Source organism: Calypte anna, chromosome 2 (assembly GCF_003957555.1).
Source record: "Calypte anna isolate BGI_N300 chromosome 2, bCalAnn1_v1.p, whole genome shotgun sequence".
In the NCBI taxonomy this organism is placed as follows: Eukaryota; Metazoa; Chordata; class Aves; order Apodiformes; family Trochilidae; genus Calypte; species Calypte anna.
In genome coordinates this window covers 19,935,225-19,955,392 of record NC_044245.1, presented here as the reverse complement: position 1 = coordinate 19,955,392, position 20,168 = coordinate 19,935,225, and the positions used below count along the sequence as shown (strand labels likewise).

Sequence of the window (20,168 nt, the reverse complement as noted above, 5' to 3'; positions counted from 1 at the left end):
TGAAATAATGAGACTCCCAATTCCAGCTAAAGTTAGCAGGCAACAATTTACCTTCATCATAAGTATATCTTCTGAGCCCATTAACACCAAATTTACTACCTGGATGTTTGTATACGTTGATACATACCACAACCTTCATTTACATACTGATGATACCATGCACTCTAAATGGCTAACTGTTGGCTATTCTTAATGTAAAAATGGCAGAGGATACTAGGTTTTTCTGTGTGACAAATGTTTTGGAGAAAAATAAGAAAGCAGATATGTCTCTGAGCAGAGAAGAGGTGCACTTTGGCAGAGAGAATGACAAGAGAGCTGTTGCATATAGGGGTACCTAGCTCTCTACTTATCTTTTGTTAATTGTTTTGCCAGTGACTGAGTGATCTGTGTTATGGACAGTTGCAGACAAAAATAGAAATTAGTGCTGGTTTTGCACGTATCTACCTATGAAATTTCTGTGTGCAGAGGAAGCTGCAGTCACTGTCATTTGTCTAGTAATTATTTTTTTTGTTTTATCTCCATTATTTGAGTAGTTCATTTTACCTTGGGTAGATTTAAGCAATTTAGTAGAAATAAAAATACTGTGGGCATTTCCATCGTCATAATTTTAGCAAATAACCAGGTGACAGATGCTCTCTGTTTTTCCCCCACTGCACTCCCAGTGGAAGATAAAAAGGAAAATAAGGGAAATATAAGTTGGGAATAATAAGGGAAATAAGGTTGGGAAAAAAAAAACCTAGAGTGGTTTTAATGAAATAATAAATAACAATATAATGATGGTGACTTATATAGAACTATGTAAATATGGAACCCATGCTCCTTAATTGGTGATTGCTTCCCAATGAGAATGGTCCCAAGCTGGGCTCAGCAGCACATGGAGGTGCCCAAGTTCAGGGTCCCAGCTCAGACATGAGAAGGCAACCTGCCTAAATGAAGGAAGTTTTATCTATAAAGAAAACAGGATTCAGGAGCACCAGCAGTAGCAGCAGAGGGAGAGATGACAAACAAATAGACCCCCAACCCAGACAGCACCCCAGCCAGAGAGATCAGGAGAGGGCTCTCGCAGGACAGACCACCATTTATGATTTAATATTTTTAGCTTTTAATCAGGTACAACATAAAACAAGAGGACTTATTAAAAAAGGGAAACCAATACTGTGTTTTGAGTAAAGTTAACAACTTTCAAAAAGTAAAATGCAGAACACTGCTTTATACTGAACATCAGTAATTTTGAACTATCAGTAATTACTGTTGCTGAGGAAGAAAAAAAAAACCAAACAAAAAATAACCCCCAACAAAGAAACAAACCAAACAAACTTTAGCACTCAGTTTTCCATATGCATCAAAGTCTTGCTTGAATATAGAGCTTGTTGGAATTTCTCTTTCCAAGTTAATATAGAGTTATCTTCATGCTTATTCTTGGAAGTCACGGGCTTGATTCCCTACTGCAAAGCTCTTGTCATTTGCCCCTACCCAAGAACCATACATAATAATATAACCATACGCATTATATTGATAGCATTTATCTGTCCCAGAATGAAGAAAATAATTGCCCAAGCAAGGAATGAGATGCCAGAAGGAAAATGAGCAATCAAGTACACATCTGTACTTATTTAGAGTTTTGCATATGCTACCTTTATTATAGCATGAAGTTTCATATTCTGAGATGCAGCAGGGTATCAGTCAGGCACATTCATGTAAATTAAACCTGCACTGAACGAATATCAAAAACAACAAAAATCTTGTCTGCTTTTTATTTTTCATTCTGAGTGAGATGATCCATAACCTCAGGCACAGGATGCAGCAACACAGGCATTGCTAAAGTCATTCCTCTGCATAACCAATATCTATATCAGGAAATGAGTTAGAAATCTTAGAAGCAAATTTAGAGGGTTAACATTCTTCCCTCCAGGGTGACTTTCCCGTAAGAACTTGCTAATAGCAAAAGACATTTTGTCAGGCAGGATAGATTAGGATGTGCACTGGGATGGAAGTACTCAAGTGCTATTTCATCTGTCTTTCTCCCTTGCTCCTCCTGTTTCAACTATGAGGAGATTCCTGTCTGAATAGATCGCAGTGGCTAACTTTGTATTTCAGATAAGCTTAAGACTCATGTAAAATATGCTGCTGCTAATTAGTCAAGATATAATTAGTCCAAGGAAATTAATTGTACATAAATAATGTGGAATTTCAGCTTCATGACTCAAGAGATAAATTCATAGCCTTTTCAGAGTTGTCTGTATTAAAAACAAAATAGCAGAAAGGGATTATTAAGGAAGCCCTTCACAATTTCTACTACCCTCTTAATGAAGATTTAACACGTTGCCAGAAGAGATGGTTGATCTGCACTTTGCAAGGTCCTTCCACTACATCAGCATTTGCACATGCCCAACTCCTCTCATCAGAGAGGAAGCTAATGGTGACTTTGAAGAAGCAACTTATCTGCCTCCCAGCTGAAAGAGCTGCTAAGTGCAGCCCATGAACAGCAATGGGGAGGTAATTAAGAGTGTTCTCCTTCATTAACTGGACTTCAAGTGGGCCATCTCTTGGGTGCATACTACAGGATACTCTGACCTGCCTGGAGCTATTAAAGTCATTAAAGTTCACTTCAGAATTGCATGTCAAGGACTGCACAGTAGAAAGTTGAAGTTTGACTTCATTCCCTATACATCTGCCTGATATTATTACTCTTATTAACTGATACAGTTTTGCAGTAACAGCTAAAGGACAAAGTCGGGGGGTTGAGGGATGAGAATGTATTTTTGTGGTTGCAAAAACAAAGGAACATGTATTCTGTACCTTCAGTACAAACAGCTAAGGAAATCTCTTCCATATCCTCAAAAACACTACGACCTGATACCACACTTCATTTGGAACTTGCCTTTCTGCCTTTTTCCTGATTTTTTAAAAATTTTATTTCTTGATATAAAGAGGGAGACCCGTTCTTTTATCAACCACACAGTCTTGCATGCACTGGGCAGAATGTAAATGCTACAGAATGTAAAGGCACCAGATGAGAACAACACCGTTGCATTACCCACCTCACACAGCTACAGAGAGGTCTGCAAAGAGTCAGACTCAGAGAAGTGGGTAAATGTACCTGAAGGGGACTACTAGAAAGCTAGAAAGGTACTTTTTGCAAATGTATGTAGTGATAGTATGCAGGGGAACAGTTTCAGACTGGAAGAGGGTAGATATAGATAAGATATTAGGACAAAATTCTTTCCTCAGGGAAAGCTGTGGATGTCCCCTCCCTAGCAGTGTTCAGGGACCGCTTGGATGGGGCTTTGAGCAACCTGGTCACTTCCTGCCTGGACCATTCTATGAATCTCTGTATTTCATTCCAGCCAATAGATTCTATGTTTTGATGTATAAGTTTTGGTTAACTTCCAAAGTAGTTTGATTGGTTGGTTAGAGCCTGAAATGGTTTCTGGGTTTTAGTTAATATAAATTTATATAGAGAGGAATATTATTTTCTGATCAGTAAACCAGACTCAATCCTTTTTTTCTTATCAAAACCCCCTATCAGCAATAAGAGCCTCTAATCTTTTTTACTTTAGAATATTCCTCAGCTTTCTAATGGAGTGCTTGTTTAGAATTATTTTCATTTTGTCTTAAATTCATGGTCTAGAACTTTTACCTTCTCTAACCTGAGTTATTGGAAGATATTGGTGCCACTAAAGTTCTCATTCTATTCTCTGAAGTTGGAGAGCAATTTCTCCACCGCAGCTATCACTGTAGTCAAGTTTCTACAGAGGATTGAAATCTTGTAAAACCTATATAAAACAAGATTTTTTTTGAGGGTATTTAAGACAAGTTCTCCTCTGGTATGGGCACAGAAATGCTTGGCTTCAGTTAAAGCCAGAGGAAGTGGTTATATCAGCTGGGAGCCAATTACTGAACTATTTTCCAAATTTTTTCCTGTGATCTCACTGAAAGTTGCAGGCTTTTCAGCTTCTTGTAACTCTTCTTAATCTTGGTTTTGTAATTTTCTTTTTGTTTGTTTTTATTTGTTTGTCTGGTTTTTATTTTGTTTGTTGGTTGGGTTTTTGTTTATTTCAGGGTTCTTTTACTTAATTTTTTTTTTTTTACTTGAAAAGATGGCATTTTGGCATTATGTAAGTAATAGATAAACTTTAGGAATGGTTAAATGAATTTTCTGATTATAAGCCATAATTCTTATCCAGCTTATACACTCACTCTCCAAGTTTTTTATTGGTTAGCACTCCTTTTCTAAACCAGTCTTTGGGGGTTAGCTATTCTGTCTTTCATGTCTTTGTCTTTTTTGCCCTTCTCCTCCCTTTCCCTAGAAACAGTCCCCATGTTTCACATTTTCCAATAGTTTTCATCCATATTTGTTCTTAAGTTACCAAGTTAAGCACTTAAGTTAGTTACCAAGTTCCAGAGATGCTCTGACTCACTTTAATCCACTTTTTATATTTTATACACATATACAAGCAATAGTAGTATTATAAGGTGAAACTTCTGGTAGCAAGCTAGTTCCACTCGGTGGAAAATCATCTCATGTTGATAGTCTGACTTCAGATTCCTAACACATATATATCATGCAACATATGACAATACTGTTGTGCTTCAGAGATATGCAGGGGATTAAATGGCAAACCCAAAGTAATTAGTCATGGATTATAAAACCTGTATGTATGTATAAGAAGACAAACTAGTTATCTGCAAGACTAAGAGTTGTTTCACTTTTTTATCAATAATTCAAACACAACATGACTACATGGAAAATGTCACCAATATATGGAGGCATAACATAAGAAGCTGTATTTCCTCATTACTGGGTTGTAGGATTTTCCCATACTTTTGCCAACACACACACTTGCTTCATGGGAACAACCTCTTCCCAGCCCTGAGGTGACCCATCCCTCACTGGCTCCAGAGCAGCAGATGGCACTTCTCTTGCCATGCCTAACTAGTGCTTGTCTGCAGCTGCAAATCTATTTCTTCATCTTGTCTTTCACAGCCAAGTAGGTTCTGCAGTGACAAGAAAGAGGGCAATTTTGGTTAAAAGCAGATCTTGCGAAACATAAAATCTGGAAAATAGGGAGAAAAGCAATTATACGATTGAGAGCAATCAGAAAATTATTTTGACGGGTGATTAGCATCAGATTGCAATGTTTCTGCATGGCTCCACATGGTATGAGCCCAGTTGCAATTTGACATTTGTATAAAATCAGCAGTCCATATAAAAGAACAGCTTATGAAATTATATCATTTTTGGTAGGGCACTGACGAAGGATGACTGAAGGGACCAGGTATTTTCAGTCAGCAAATACAAGGTTTTCCGGCTCAGACAGAGCTGTCAGCTCAAATTGTGCCTATTTTTCATAGAATCACAGAATCACAGAATGGCTTGGGTTGGAAGGAACCTTAAAGATCTTGGTTCCAACCTCCCTGGATGGCCAGAGACACCTTCCACTAGATCAGGTTTCTCAAGGCTGCGTCCAGCTTGGCCTTGAACACTTCCAGGGAGGGGGCAGCCACAACTTCCTTGGGCAACCTGTTTCAGTGTCTTACCACCCTCAAATTAAAGAATTTCTTCCTAATATCTAAGCTCAGTCTCCCCTCTTCAAATTTGAAACCATTAACCCTTCTCCTCTCACTACACACCTGTGTAGAAAGCCCTACCCCAGCTTTCCTGTAGGCCCCCTTCAGCTATTTAGAAGGTTGCTATAAGGTCACCTCAGAGACTCCTTTCCTCCAGTTTGAACAATCCCAACTTCTTTAGCCTGGTCTTCACAGGGGAGGTGTTCCATCCCTCTAATCAGTTTCGTGGCTCACCTTTGGACACATTCCAGGAACTCTGTGTCCTTCTTATGTTGGGGACTCCAGAACTGGACACACTACTCCAGGTGGGGTCTTGAAAGAGCAGAGGGGGGGAGAATTTGATGCTGCTCCGTTTGATGCAGCCCAGGACCCAGCTGGCTTTCTGAGCTGCAAGCAAACACTGATGGCTCATGTTGAGCTTCTGGTCCACCACCACACCCAAGTCCTTCTGGGCTGTCTGAAACCCTTTCTCCTTCCAGTCTGTATTCATGCATGAGATTAACTCGATCCAGGTGCAGAACCTTGCACTTGGCCTTGTTGAACTTCAGGCATTTTGCACAAGTCCACTTTTCAAGCCTGTCAAGGTCCCTCTGGATGGCATCCCTTCCATCCAGCATGTCGACTTCACCATACAATTTGGTGTCATCTGCAGACTTGCTGAAGGTGCACTTGGTACCACTGTCCATATCACCAAAGATGTTAAACAGCACCAGCCTGAGTACCAACCCTTGAGGAACACCATTCCTCACACATCTTCATTTGGACTCTGAGCCTCTGATCACAACCCTTTGGGTGCAACCAGCCAGCCAGGTCCTTATCTAATGAGTGGTCCATCCATCAAATCTGTATCGTTCCAGTTTAGAGATCAGAATGTCATGTGGGGCAGTGTCAAGTGCTTTGCTCAGGTCCAGGTAGATGAGCAGAAGCCAAGGTAGATCAGTACTTTCTTTAAAAGGAACATGTCAGAATATGCTATTGGATCCAGTCTCTAAAATTACAAGTCATCAGTATACAAATTACTAGCCTTAAGCAAGGTAATCCTTCAACCAGTCTTAAACCAACAGCCATCCAGGGAATTGAAAGGTCAGTAAAAGTCATTCCAGTGGGGAACTTAGGATAGGGTTGAGCTCATCAAGTGGGGTTCCTGAAACTTACATGTCAATATGTAGCCAACCCTTTATACTAGTCATTCATTTAGGGTTTGTAAATGAAGGTGCCCACAGACATCTTGAGGCTCCCTGCTGTATCCAGCATTGTGGTCCTAATTGCTGACTGTCTCACCAGAGGCAGCTGAGCCTCATCTGGCTCTCAAAGGTCCCTTCATTCTGATGGAGAAGGCTGCAATGAAAACAGGTAGCCAAGACCTAAACTCAGGCAAATTAAAGTGAGAAATTATACACGCTTTTGTGGGTGTTTGTGTGCCTGTGATTAGCTGTTAACTGTCAAGTGTAAAATAAAACAGCAAAGCTTGTGTCAGATTGTTTCCAATCAGAATGGATTTGAACCACACAGAAAAGAATAATTTGACATGGCTACAGTTGTTAGCTCAAATGAAGTGCTTCAGTTCTGAAGAGACATCTGTTGAAGGGGTATCATTTTTACAAGAAAATGGTAAAACAAAAGAGAGATAGATTAGATGGGGGGAGAAAAACATCCTACTCAACTCTCATCATGTGTCTTTCTCTATATTAGAGTCCAACATCCTTGGCTCAGAAACTTATTTAACCCTTCCATGGGGAGTAACAGGGAAATTATTCAAATTTCTGTTGCAGTGGGATAAAAAATACTATTAGGTCTTTGATTTGTTTTGTGTACTTCTCCCTTTCATTTCATTCCATTTACACTGATGCTGCTCTTTGTGATTCATGTGTGAGCTTTAGTCACTGGCAAAAGTGTTTAAAAAAATTTTAATTTCTTGTGTGCTTGTCACTGTTTGCTTCTCTCTTTTTCAGTGATTTTTTTTTTTTATTCACAGATGTGGAAAAGAATGGAAAGGAAACCGTTGCCACATAAGTGCTAAGCCTCTTCAGCCTCCAACTTCAAGTCTCCTTCAAAATGGTGGGACTGTAGAAAGAAAGAAATATCTTTCAAATTATTCTTTGAGTGTTTCTTGTCACTTATTTCAGTCTTTGATTGCTCTGATTTTGCAGATATTTGGATTGGATTGGGTATTGCCTTCTTGCTGATTAAAATTACAGCTGCTGCCTTGTATTTCCTTCCAAAGAAGAAAGTGCCAGGAACGTAAGTGAAACTTTTATTTTGTGTAAAGCAGACACAAATGTGGCACAAAGCAATGGCTAACTGCCCAGCCTCTTTGGTTTCAACTTTTAAATCTCCCTACAGTCTGTTTGCCTTCACATGCAGCACTCAGCCCAAACCCTAACTTTGCTACAGGAACTCAGCTTAGCAGTCCTCAGCTGAAAACAGAAAGTTACAGCTTGACTGCTCAGAAAGTTTTTATTGCAATATTCTATGATTCCTAAATTATAACATTCACCATTTATCCACCTTAACAGTAGTAACCCTAATTTCTGTATCTGATAGTATAAATGTGAAAATAGAAGGTATTTGTGGTTTCTCAAAACTTCTGAGGCCAAATGTGTTTCTTACAGGCAGATTCACAGATCTCCTTGAAACTACTGTCTACCACAGGCACCTGTGGTGGGACGTTTTTTTCCCTAAATATTTCAGTTTTTACACATATCTGAGAACTTCCCCTGTGATAACTTGGTAGAATGAAAGTAGCAGTTTTCTACTTGAAAATACTTTTTCATAAAAGTCTTTAATAGGTTGGAGAAAATGCAAGATGTGAGACTGTAGAATTATGTGACTTTATTACAGATCACAGTATTTGCCCCCTCTCTTTCAGTTCCTGCAGACACACTCAAAGTCTGACTTTCTGTTGTAAGGTTTTATTAGTCACATAATAAGTGATTCTTTGGAGATGTCTCACCAATGTCAGCTTGTCTGTTCCTTTCACCCTTTTCCCCTGCCACTTGCTCTCACACCCATTATACAACACTGCCATTTTGCACTAGGATCACCCCGGTACACACCTCTTGGCTTGTGGTACCTGTCTTACTCATGATGAATGAGTGCTCAAGATCATGCTTTTCAAAATCTTTATTTATTCCACCCAATAGTATGCTTGATATTAGCACTGTGCAAAAAGCAACTAAGTTACCATTTGACATCCTACACCATGAAGTACATCCTCAGTAAAGGATATTTTAAATTTAAAGCATTATTTAAAGCAAACATATTGGTTGTTTGTTTAAAAACTTATTACAAATACTTTGAATAACTGTAATAGTAGTACCTAGAGATATCTCTTTATCTAACCACTTGATTTTAGAGGTTTTTTTAAGATATGCCCTAAACTGTAGTACCTAGAGATACCTCTTTATCTAACCACTTGATTTCAGAGGTTTTTTTAAGATATGCCCTAAACTGACATTTCATTATTTCACAGATAAGTTTCCCAGCCCTTCCTGTCATTCCTCTGATAATATCTGCTTTTTCTCTCCTCCCAAATATGTTTTTAAAAGATATTTTGCTGTTCTTTGTTTTCCTCTAACACTTGTTTTCCTTCTCTATCTGTTGACTTACTCTGCTCAATCCCTCTTTGTCAGCAAGTACCTGCCACTGTCCCTTCCTGCCTTTCAGCAATTCCTATTGTGCATTACCTCTACATTTTCATATTGTTAGATCTTCCTTGTTTTCTTTTCCAGAAGTAATCTTCAAAGCTGTCTCTTTTCCTTAAAACTTATCATCTGCTATAGACTTTTCCCTCTTTGGGGATGTTGTTTTCTCCCAAACTATTTACTAAACTGTGCAGACTCCTGTCTTGATGTTATTGCTGCTGACACAACTCCAAACACTGCATGCTACCCTTGACAGGTAGAGTTGTCTATGGACACAGAAGCAGGAATGTTTAATGATTGTGCTGCTGATAACTGAGTGCATAGCTTCACCTACTTTCTTTATGTCCATCCTCTACTGTAAAGGAGGAATAACAGTGTTTCCTTATCTAACTTCACAGGGCCTTTAATACTTAATTCATTCACATTTATGCCACCTGCTTAGGTACACATAAGGAAAGGCACATCAAAAGTGCAGATAAGTTGTAAGAGCTGCTTGATTTTTTTTTTTTTTTTTGTAATTCTAAGTAATATTTTTGTGAAAAAAATTAAATGTTTTTTTTCCAAAATGTGTTTGATAGTGTTTTAATCAAAAAACTTATTATTTTACTTAGCACTATTTCTCTTGTGCTCTGCACCCTCCCTTTTAGCTTTTTCTTTCACAAATGTCTCCTTAAGGGTAACTTCACAGCCATCTACTTCTCTTCTGCCCACATTTTTATATTCAAGAATTTTTTTCCCTTTCTTTTAATTACATGTTTTAAAAAAATGTCTTTTTTATACATGTAAAGGTACCCTGCTGCTATATAATGTCAAAGAATATCATATTAGGCATGTAAAGAAATAGGGATAGATTATGATCTTCCGTGTACTGAGAAACTACCATAACCCTGACATGAAGAGAATCAGAGATGGTTGAAACAGAGGACTAGATAGTTTACAAAGCAAAGATTGTTCTAGTCTTTATTGTTTTCAGTGGAACTGCCAGAAAAAAAGTAAGTTATGATGATGTAAATTTTTTTAGTTCCAAGTGTTGTCCTTTAGGAGCTAACTAAGACTTTCAAAGCATTTTGCCAGTGGTACAGAATAAATAAATTAAAAAATAAAATTTTCATTGTTTTAGTCACATTTGTCATATAAGTTAAAACTGATTTTGTAGGAACCTTATAAATAAATAATCTACCTATTAAATAGTAATTTGATTGAAATTCTGAAATTGTGAGAACAATGAAATCTGAAACTTAATTTAAGAGAATAAGCCCATCTGGGCAGTTTGTCTATCTCTTTTCAGCCACCTAGTGCGTAACAGTAAGTGATATAAAAAATCAGAGCTGGAAACATAACAGTAAAGGAAGGCAAGTTATTCCTTAGTTGTTTAACCAGTAATCAGAAGTGACTAGACAAAATGCAGACAAAGTTATCATACTGAAGTTTGTATCTTTAAGATAAAGCTTTAGAATAAGTGACTTGTGTTTACATAAAGTCTGTAATATGTACAATGTGACAGCACCACTCAGAGGCATGAGATTTTACTCCTGATTTTTTTTTCAAGAGTATTTGATGAACTAGAGGAATTCAACTGTGCATATAAATGATACTTCCCTACAATTAATTTTCATTTCAAAGCTTGTGTCCACTTTCAACCTTCCTGCGTCTTGTTTTTTTCAAAACATCTTGAGGCTGTAGAGGCACTTTAGAAATTTCTACTTTCCCATTCTTTCACAGGGAAGCTGTCACATGCTTGAGCACATATTTACTGCCTTTTCATAAATCATTTTGCTAGCTACTTGTTAATGATTTCTATTAGTGTCTCCTTTTTCCTCACTGGTATAGAAACCCATGTGAAGGCATTGGCAGATGGTCCTCTGGAGGCACATTCACAGTTGTAGGTGCCAGCTCCCCAGAGATTTTAAAATTTTAAAAAGGAGTGCAACTTCATCTATGCCTCAATGGAAACAGCACAAGAATATTCACAGGAGCTGGAGGAGAAGTTTTAGAGTCCAACAGAAGTATTTTTTTTCCAGAAAAAAGAAAAAACAAACCCAAACCAGGTAACAGTAGGCTGAAGACCCCTTAGACAGTTACTGGGTAAGAAGTTGTCACTAACACTGGTAAGAATCCAACATTACTCCTCTTTTTCTTCACTGGAAAGACTGATAGTGCCTTAACCCTTCCTTCCCCCTTCGAAAGAATACCTTTCCCTTTGCTCTCTCCTCCTCCTTCCTCAGCAAGAATTCCATCTGTGAATCTCTGATCTGCAGGCTTTAAACTCTTCAGAAGGAGTTAAAACTTCAGCAGAAGGCATCATATATGTTTATTTCTTAATGGACAAAAGCAGCCTGCCACATGGCTTGGCAGAAGTGTTCTTCATTACCACAATGGCATTCCAATCTGCAAACTACTTCCCAATTCCCAGCTGGGGGTATGTGAAACTTTTGTATAGAAACTCCAAAGCAGAGGAAGCTTATAAGTTTCTCACATTCCTGTTCATGCTCCAGAGATGACATTTTCTAGTCCAGAAGGGAAGGCTGCCAGTTACTCCACTCTGTCAGTGACATCTGTCCTTACTGACCAAAGAAAAGCAGAGCTTCATTTTATCTTCCATATTATTGCAGCTGCATTCTCATGTTTAATTTTACTTCAAAAAAATGAGAATCAAACACTTTCCACCCAGCTAAGTTATGCTGCTTTGCTGTTGCCTCCAAAGTAGTCAATGTCCCTGGATTCTTTCAGCTTCTTTGTTTTCTATTCTTGATCTGTGCCATCAGCTGCCACGTTAATGTACCACAGCTGTTATCAGTCCTGTCAGCCATTAGTAACACAGAGCATTAAATTTTCCAAAGGTTATCAATAATGCATCTTACCACACAGGCAACAGTGAAAAACTGAAGTGCCCTGACAAAATATTTTAAAATTATAGAAGACCATGAAAACAGCACCCGTTGAGGCCATTTTTCACCTTGCCACAGATTCAATTTTATTACTACTGGGTTTGCACTTCAAGACCTCTAGCAACATGAATTTGATGGTATCCTCAGGCAATCTTGGTTCCCTAGGTGGAAAAAAAGTTTACTGATAGAAAGTTGTTGGATTTTTTTTAACTGCTAATATATCTGTTCACAATTTAAGTTCATTCCTATTCACCATGGACAAGAAGAGATCATTCCTTGCAAAAAGCTTTTTTATGTACTCGTAGGCAGTTGTCATGCCTCCTTCCAGGCTGCTTTCTCTAGGCTAAGCAAGCTCAGTGCCTTTCTTCATTGCTAAAGTTTTTTACAACTTTGGTGATTCCCAGTTGCTCTTGTCATGATGTTCTCCAGTCAGACCAGACTTTGGATGTCTGGCATGGGGTACATACAGAGTACTCCAAGGAAGGATCTCCAAGTGCATCTGAAGGACTGCTAGAGGTCATTGTTGGCTATGCCTTTGTTCCTATATCCCAAAGTGATAAACAGAATGTCAATAAAATGACATTTATTAACTGGTTCCAGCTTGTGAACTGAAATGGAGACAGATAACTGTTCATGTAGAATAAGAGACAAAGGTGCAGGTTTATGACAAAAAGAAAAACAAAACGGGGATGCAGCAACCAAAACTACTGTTTGTGAATAATTTTATTACTCTAATGCTGCTATTCAAATCTATTTCCTTCCTCTGCAGAATATTTTTTTCTCTCGAGGATGAAACCCAGCGCTATAGTCAGAAGTCTTCACTATTTCTGAAAAGTCTATCTCACAACAATCATGCATAGAAAAGGTAGCAAAGAAACAAGAGGTGATATGCTGAAAGAACAGAGCAGAGGTCTTGGTGTACAGTCTTTAAGATCGTGAACATGAAAGTTGCAAAGGGCTGTTTTTTAAAAAATTAAGAAATTACATTCTCTAAAGTGACTTAAGAGGTACAAAGTGAAGATCTAGGAACCCTAGGCCAGATATTAACAGCCTAATTGAGCATCCAAGTTACTTGTAGATGATTCTAAACCCTTCTCAGATCATGCCTCCTGTTTCTTCTGCAGGATGTGCAGAATACAATCTCCTTTTGCAAATCTAAATTTAGATAAAAGGTTTTACGCATACTATGGAAACTGAGGTATTGAGTTATAGTTTATGTTTAAAACAGAAGCTCTAGAACATTCATAAAAATTCTTGTAAGCGCTTATTTTAATAAGCAATTATTATATGAATAATTGAATTATAATTGAATCCTTGGCTCACTAGGATTTTGTCATTATGTTTTAGACCTCATGATAAACATTCTTCTAGCACTGTGTTTCCTACAGATTTGTCCACTGTCTAAAAGAAATAGTTTATTTTTTCATTAAAAGGTGCGTTGAAAAGTACAAAACTCTGAGTCATGGTATCTGAACAAATAAAATTTAGATACTTCAGTTTTCCATTAAAACTTTGATATTTCTCAGCAATACTTTTACATACTGAGAGGTATTTAATGGAGCATACAAACTTCTCCCATCTCTGTGAAGTTGTGAAGAAAGGTGTGACAGGGCTACTACCTACATTTTGCTACTAAAGAATGCAGATGAGCTTAGCAAAGATATGCCCCATGTGACCTCATCCCAAGATGATTAATCCTCTCATTTTCTACTGTGGTATTTCTGGTTATGTTAGGAAACCCAGTTCTCTCTGAGCTGCCTTACCCACAAGTTTGAGTCTACTCTTTTTTTTCATCCAAAACCATCCTGTGCTTGGCATCTTTAAACCTATTTATGCCCTGCTTGGTACAATCTTCTGAACTTGGAATGTATGGGTTTTCTCATAAATTAGATTTATAAACATTTCACATTGATTTATTATTCTGGATCATAAGTTCTGTGAGAGATGAATTACCCTTGCCCTTACTGTACAATGGTAACATATAAATAACTTTCTTCCCATCATGAGACCTTACATGGGTCTCATGCTACTACTTGCCACTTGGGCAATGTTTCACACATGTCAAGCCACAGCAAGCACTTCAAGAAAGCACATAACTCAAGCCACTGCAATATGTTTAATTAAGCTGCCCAATCAGGCAGTTCAAAATTAGAATAAACTGATGAATGGATAGCAACAATCACCCCACTGACTATTACTGCACTCCTGTGCAGTATCTATATTGGTGCCAGAGTACTGCAGTGGGCATACCATTGCTGTCCTCTAATAAGGAAAGCTTCATATTTCTATTTAACTGATATCTAATGTGTTGTGTTTACTCCTAGGGATGTATACACAACATGTAAAGTAATGTGAATTAGTCATCTCAGTTCCCAAGCACAGATTTTTCCAGGCAGTTACCATCTCATCCATCTGATGAATTATAGAACTTGTGTAAACATGTGATTAAATTTTCACTTGTATATTCTTTAAGGTCTTCTAAGTAATTTTAAAATATTTCAGAATTTTTAAGGGTAATTAATTTTAGAAAACATTGTTCACTACATTCACAAACAGGGTGTAATCATATACATTTTTATAAATTTATTTATAAATAAGAAACATGCATCTGTGGGCATATATGTGTAACATATTCTATACATAAGGTAATATATTCACAGTAAATTCCAAAACCCTGCTTTGGCAGAAGGTTTCTAAAGGCAGGAGAGAACTTAAGAAACCTTATTCTCCGTTTCACCTGAAACTGTAGTGCATAAATTCAACCAGTGCCCATATTTTGGGCTATAAAATTCCCATGATCCCTAAAATTAAGTGCCCAGCTACCTATGATCTTTCATGATTTAGACCTAATGTGGAGAAATACCTGAAATCTGCTGGGCAAGCTGAGCAAGACTTAATTTTTATGCTTGAGAAAACTTTACACACATAGAACCAATTTTAGCACTAACACAGAAACCACAGAAATGCTTTTGAAGGACTCAGCCAGCACTCTCTGCTGCTCACAGTTTGGCAGAGTATCCTGCTGGTTAGTTATCCTCCTTGTAGAGGAAGCTGGAGATCTGTGTTCAGTGCCCATCCTGCTCTTAGGAAAGATCTAAGTTTTTAGTGTGTTTTTGCCCAAATAAGCAATACACGTCTTACACAAATTGCATAAGTTTAGTCAGGGAGCAGGGAGTGAAAAAGCATTAGACTCATCCCTCACTTTGTCATCTCCTATTGGCACATTAAAAGTGGCTCCCTCAGTGAATTGTGTGACTTGCATTGTGCTTTGGAAGTGTCTCCATCAACTTTAAGCAGAATCAGTGTGCTTAATCCCATACCACACTGTTAGACCACACAGTTGGTCTGGGAGATCTAAATAAGACATGAAAATTAAGGCATGCAAAGCTGAACCCTCAGGCACTAGTTTAGAAGCAGAGTCAAGTTCCTTGAAAACTTCTTATATGAGTTTGCTTTGAGCCTCAGATTTTGTGAGCCATGGTGTGATTTTAAGCATAAAAATTCAATTCTTCGTACATTTTGTGGACTTCTTTTCAGGAGGATTATTGTGCAAATATACATTTTGGAGGCCTATAAATAAGTGAATATATTAGAGTTTCACTGAACTAACTAAAATCCAGACTTGGGTTCTTCCACTGATTTAATTTATAATGTGATATATTCCTGTAGTCTACCTATGCCTTCCCCCATGCACCGATTCTAATGTTAGTTCTTTGCAAAATAAATCATATGGTGTGCCTTCCCTGTGGCTCTTGCTAAGGAGCAACAGCTTCCCTTCCCAACACCTCTATTGGCTAAGTCTCCACGACTGCTCTTGTCCCCTAATTCTTGTCTGCCATGGTAACAAAGAGCCTGTCTTTCATTTCCTAGGGAGACATTGCTTAAACCACTTGTAGGAGCAGCTTTGGAATATAAACGCTTTTTAAAATGAGAAAATCCATCCCTCAATCATTGAGATCGAGTAGTTTCTTTACAGAACTTTTCATTTTAGAATACTGTACAAATACAGATTTCTATGTACACAAAAGCATGTGATTGCTCTTATTCATAAAAGTATTTCTGAACAAAACCAAATAAAAATAAAACAAAACAAAAAAAGAAAAAAAAAAAAAAACAAAAAAACCCCAAGCTCCCTAACTTAATCCACCTCTTCAAAAGCAAAGATTAGAAAAAAGCAAGTTTGCTCCTGCTTCCTTATTCAGTCATTCTAACTAATGCAGCTGTTGCTTTTTATATGGCATTGAAACAGTTTTGATTATTTCTAGTACTGTTAAGTATTCACATCCAGTCATCTACATACAAAAATAAAAACCTACATGTAGTCAGAAATTTCCATCCCCAAATATCCTTTGTTTTTACAGAATTAACAGGATTAACTACACAGGTCATAAGTGCCTCCAAAAACCAGAATTTTTGAATGCCTCTGTCAGAAAACCATGTCTTTAGACTTCTAGCTGAGGTACTAGATATAAGGCTCATAATTAATACAATTTATCATATCTATCTATTATAAATTGCTTAAGGTGTTCTTATAAATTGCTTCTTGTGTTCTTTCGTAAACCCTTTGAATTCCAGTAACTGGAGTGATGCTTTAAATATTTCTGACTTGGTAGCAAAAGGTATGGGAAGCCTCTGCAACTTTAAAACTACTTCTGATTATTTTGAACTAAAATGCAAGCTTTTTCTTAATTCTTTGGGAAAAGAATTATAGCAGCCAAATAAATAAAGTGTCCTTGAATGCAGAGCCTAAGACCATGTTAATTACTGATTTGCTTGTATGATAGTAGCAAAACACAAAAAGAACATGACCTCATCACATGCAAACACATTATAGTAATGAAATTTCAGCTAATCTTACGTTTTATTGAATATAGCAATGCACCTGCATTTTATGAATACCAAATAGCTTATTCGAAAAATATATATTATTAGAAGCAACAAATGAAAAATTATTTTAACCTTCATGATTTTCACAGAAAATTGGTTTAATTTCATTCATTTCAATAAAGTTCAGTCAGAAATATATTTATCCATCCATATTTTTGACAGGAGTCTTCAACCTGAAACTTTGTTTTTTTGATAACCTGTGTGATGATGTGAGTGGTTTAAGTTTTCTTGTCTTTTCCAGGAAACTGAAGGAAACTGCTATTGCTTCATTTACCAACCCATTGTATGAAGACCTTAGTTCAGCTGGGAAAGTAAAGGTAAGTAACAACAGCTGTTTCTCTAAATTCAGAAAAATATGGGGCTGCTCTCCTCAGCAAATAAGTTTTCCGTAAATCTCCAAGACAGTGTAATCCCTCACTGAATGCTGCTTAATAAAAGAAGTAAGAACTGAAAATTGCTGCATCACTCAGATCAGTTCCAGTGCACTTTCAAAACACAGGAAGATTTGCAATCAGCTGAGTTTTGAGAACATCTTGATGTCCTGACTCTGGACTGCTGAATCTGATAAAAAGAATTTTGGGGAAAATATTTAGCCAGACATAGAGAAGTAAAAGGTCCCTCAACTTGTCTCTTTTCACTTCCTAGGGGGAAAAAACAAACCAAACAAAAAAACCAACCAACCAATCAACAACAACAACAACAACAAAAAAACAGACAAAAAAAATCAAAACCAAAACCCCCAACCAAACCCCCAGAACTACAAGGCAAACACCCAAAAACTGAAAAAACAAAACTACAGCAAAACTACAAAATGCACACAAGCTGCCTTTGCAGACTCGCTTAACTTTAATAAAATCCTTCATACACTTCCCAGTACCTTAAATATGCATTACTATTCCCAGCACTGCAAAATTCACCTTGACACTAAGCAAACACTTGGTCACACATTTCCCTAATTACCATTAGATGATCATAAATGAGAGACTGCTAGAGTAACAAAGATGTTTGTGAATAAAATATACATCTGAAAGTGAACATACTGCAACAAACGATTTCAAGGCAAGATTTAATTATGGCATTTAAATAATAGCTAAAATTCTGTTTTACATTTAACAAGAGCATTATGTTTGACTGAAAAAGCAATTCTCTGCTATTTTTCATTGAAAATATTACAGAAGTACCTTGGAAATAAAAAGAGAAAAAAAATGTTTAAAACATCCTTCCTGCCCTTACTTTGATATTACCCTTATTAGCATTGAAAGAACCTGGCTTGGTTTGAAATAGAAAATTTCCTTGTACTTTCCAGTCAGTAGTATAACATTCCACTGCAGCTTTGAGTAGGATTAACTATGACACACCATTTACTTTCTATAAAAGGTTCCTTACACCTGATTTTAAAGACATTAGATCAGATTAATTCACTTACAGGTTGGGGTTTGTGAGAACTCCAAGTTGGAAACATTCCTATCACAATCATGTCCAATTTATCAGGACATTTTTATTTTAGTTAAGATAGATTCCTGACAGGCTTCATTTAATAGCAAGTTGAAAAACAGAAGCACAGTGTCAGGAGAGACATTTCCATAGAAGACAGCCCCAGGCACTATGATTGAAGTCCAGTGCTGTACCAGCTTTTCTTCTATTTTCTTTAAGACTGAAAGATGCATATTTTCATTAATTCTTCCTTTAAAAGGGAAAACAAGAGTAACGAGTTTTCTCTGAGTCTGAGAATCTGAATGGTGTATCACCAATCAAAAGATATGGTAAAACACCAGCAATAGCTCTTATCTCCAGCTGAATACCCACAAATTACACACTTGGGGGTTTACATAAGTTCCATAAAGAAAGAAGAGTTTTCTGCAGACCTGTCTGAACACTGTAACTATGTGGGCCTAGTGTTGCCAAACATTTGCTTATCATATTGCCTCGTAGTTTTAGCTCCTTAGAGTGCATTATTCAGACAGCCACATGGAAGGATATGTTTGAAATATTATTTACAGCTCACTAAAAATATTCTGAAGGATTTTTTAAAAATTTTTTATAGTCTACTGAGAATGCCACCTCTCCTGCTGTTCAAATCAGTGTTTCTCCATGGCACGAGGTATGTAATAACATGTTTTTCTTCTAAAGCAAGATTTATGATGAGTTATTAAATAAAATTTATTTGCAGCAGAGAGGGAAAAAATCATTTTAAGTCAATGATATATTGTTACTCACAGTGTAAGCAGTTCTGAAAAATCTGAGAAAGATGACCAGGAGTGGATTGGCTGACAAGGACCTTATAACAGCAATTCCATTACTGTGGCTTATTATAGCTACTTGTTACATCATACAGAAGTTCAACACTTGCCAGATGCTGAAGAAAATATTTAGATAATATGAAATCTTCAGGGAAGGACTTCTGTAGTTCTCTTTCCTCAAAGATTCCTTAGTCATTTAAATTATATTACCATGTACCAAAAATAGTAACCCACTGCAGTCACACTCTTGTACACAGATTCTCCTAAAAGAATCCTATATGTGTGTTAGAGCAAGAGCTTTGGAGACAAGTAAAAGAAAGTTGGGGACAGATTCAGAAGTTTAAATTACTTGATTTGGTGTATGTGACCAATAATAGTTTTGATATTTCAATTTTCATCAGCTGAAAACCTGGTCTAGAAAGTTTAGAGATGTTATAATTTTCTTTCAACTTCACATCATATGTTACTTCCATAATGAGTCTACAGCCATTCATATGTTCATTCTAGCAAATGAATTGAATGATTTAGGTTTTAAACTTCATTTTATGTTTTTCTTTTAGTATCCATTTATTGAAGAAGTGAATGCTACTTCTTTTCCAAATCCTGTCTATGGTGAAGCTTCAGAAGATATAGAGAAATTATGCAGTTCCTTGAAAATAGACATAAAACAGAATGAATATTGTTTGTAACTCTTTGCTTAAAGATTTGATACAAAATATGAAAGTATGTCATGATACTGTAGTCTTTACAATATGAATCGATAACTTCATATAATAACACATTTATAAAAATAATTATATTCAGAAAGTAGATTTCTACTTAAAATTGAATCTATATATAAGGAAAACATATATACAGTCTTCTGTTATTTCTGTTGGTGCAGAAAGAGATTGGTAACTGTAAGTAGGAATTCATTTTACATTTGTACAGTTCAAATT

The 20,168-nt window shown here is 36.9% G+C and overlaps 1 protein-coding gene across 1 annotated transcript in view; it reads left to right on the top strand.

Annotated features, from left to right (window-relative positions):
* MALRD1 (MAM and LDL receptor class A domain containing 1) overlaps positions 1 to 19,919 on the top strand; it is a 224,265-nt gene extending 204,346 nt beyond the window's left edge. Inside the window, exons 37-41 of the mRNA XM_008492748.2 lie at positions 7,547 to 7,629; positions 7,722 to 7,812; positions 17,232 to 17,307; positions 19,035 to 19,091; positions 19,791 to 19,919. Of these exons, the coding sequence (XP_008490970.2) occupies positions 7,547 to 7,629; positions 7,722 to 7,812; positions 17,232 to 17,307; positions 19,035 to 19,091; positions 19,791 to 19,919 (436 nt within the window). The remainder of the gene's footprint in view (positions 1 to 7,546; positions 7,630 to 7,721; positions 7,813 to 17,231; positions 17,308 to 19,034; positions 19,092 to 19,790) is intronic.
* The last annotated feature ends 249 nt before the right edge of the window (positions 19,920 to 20,168 follow it).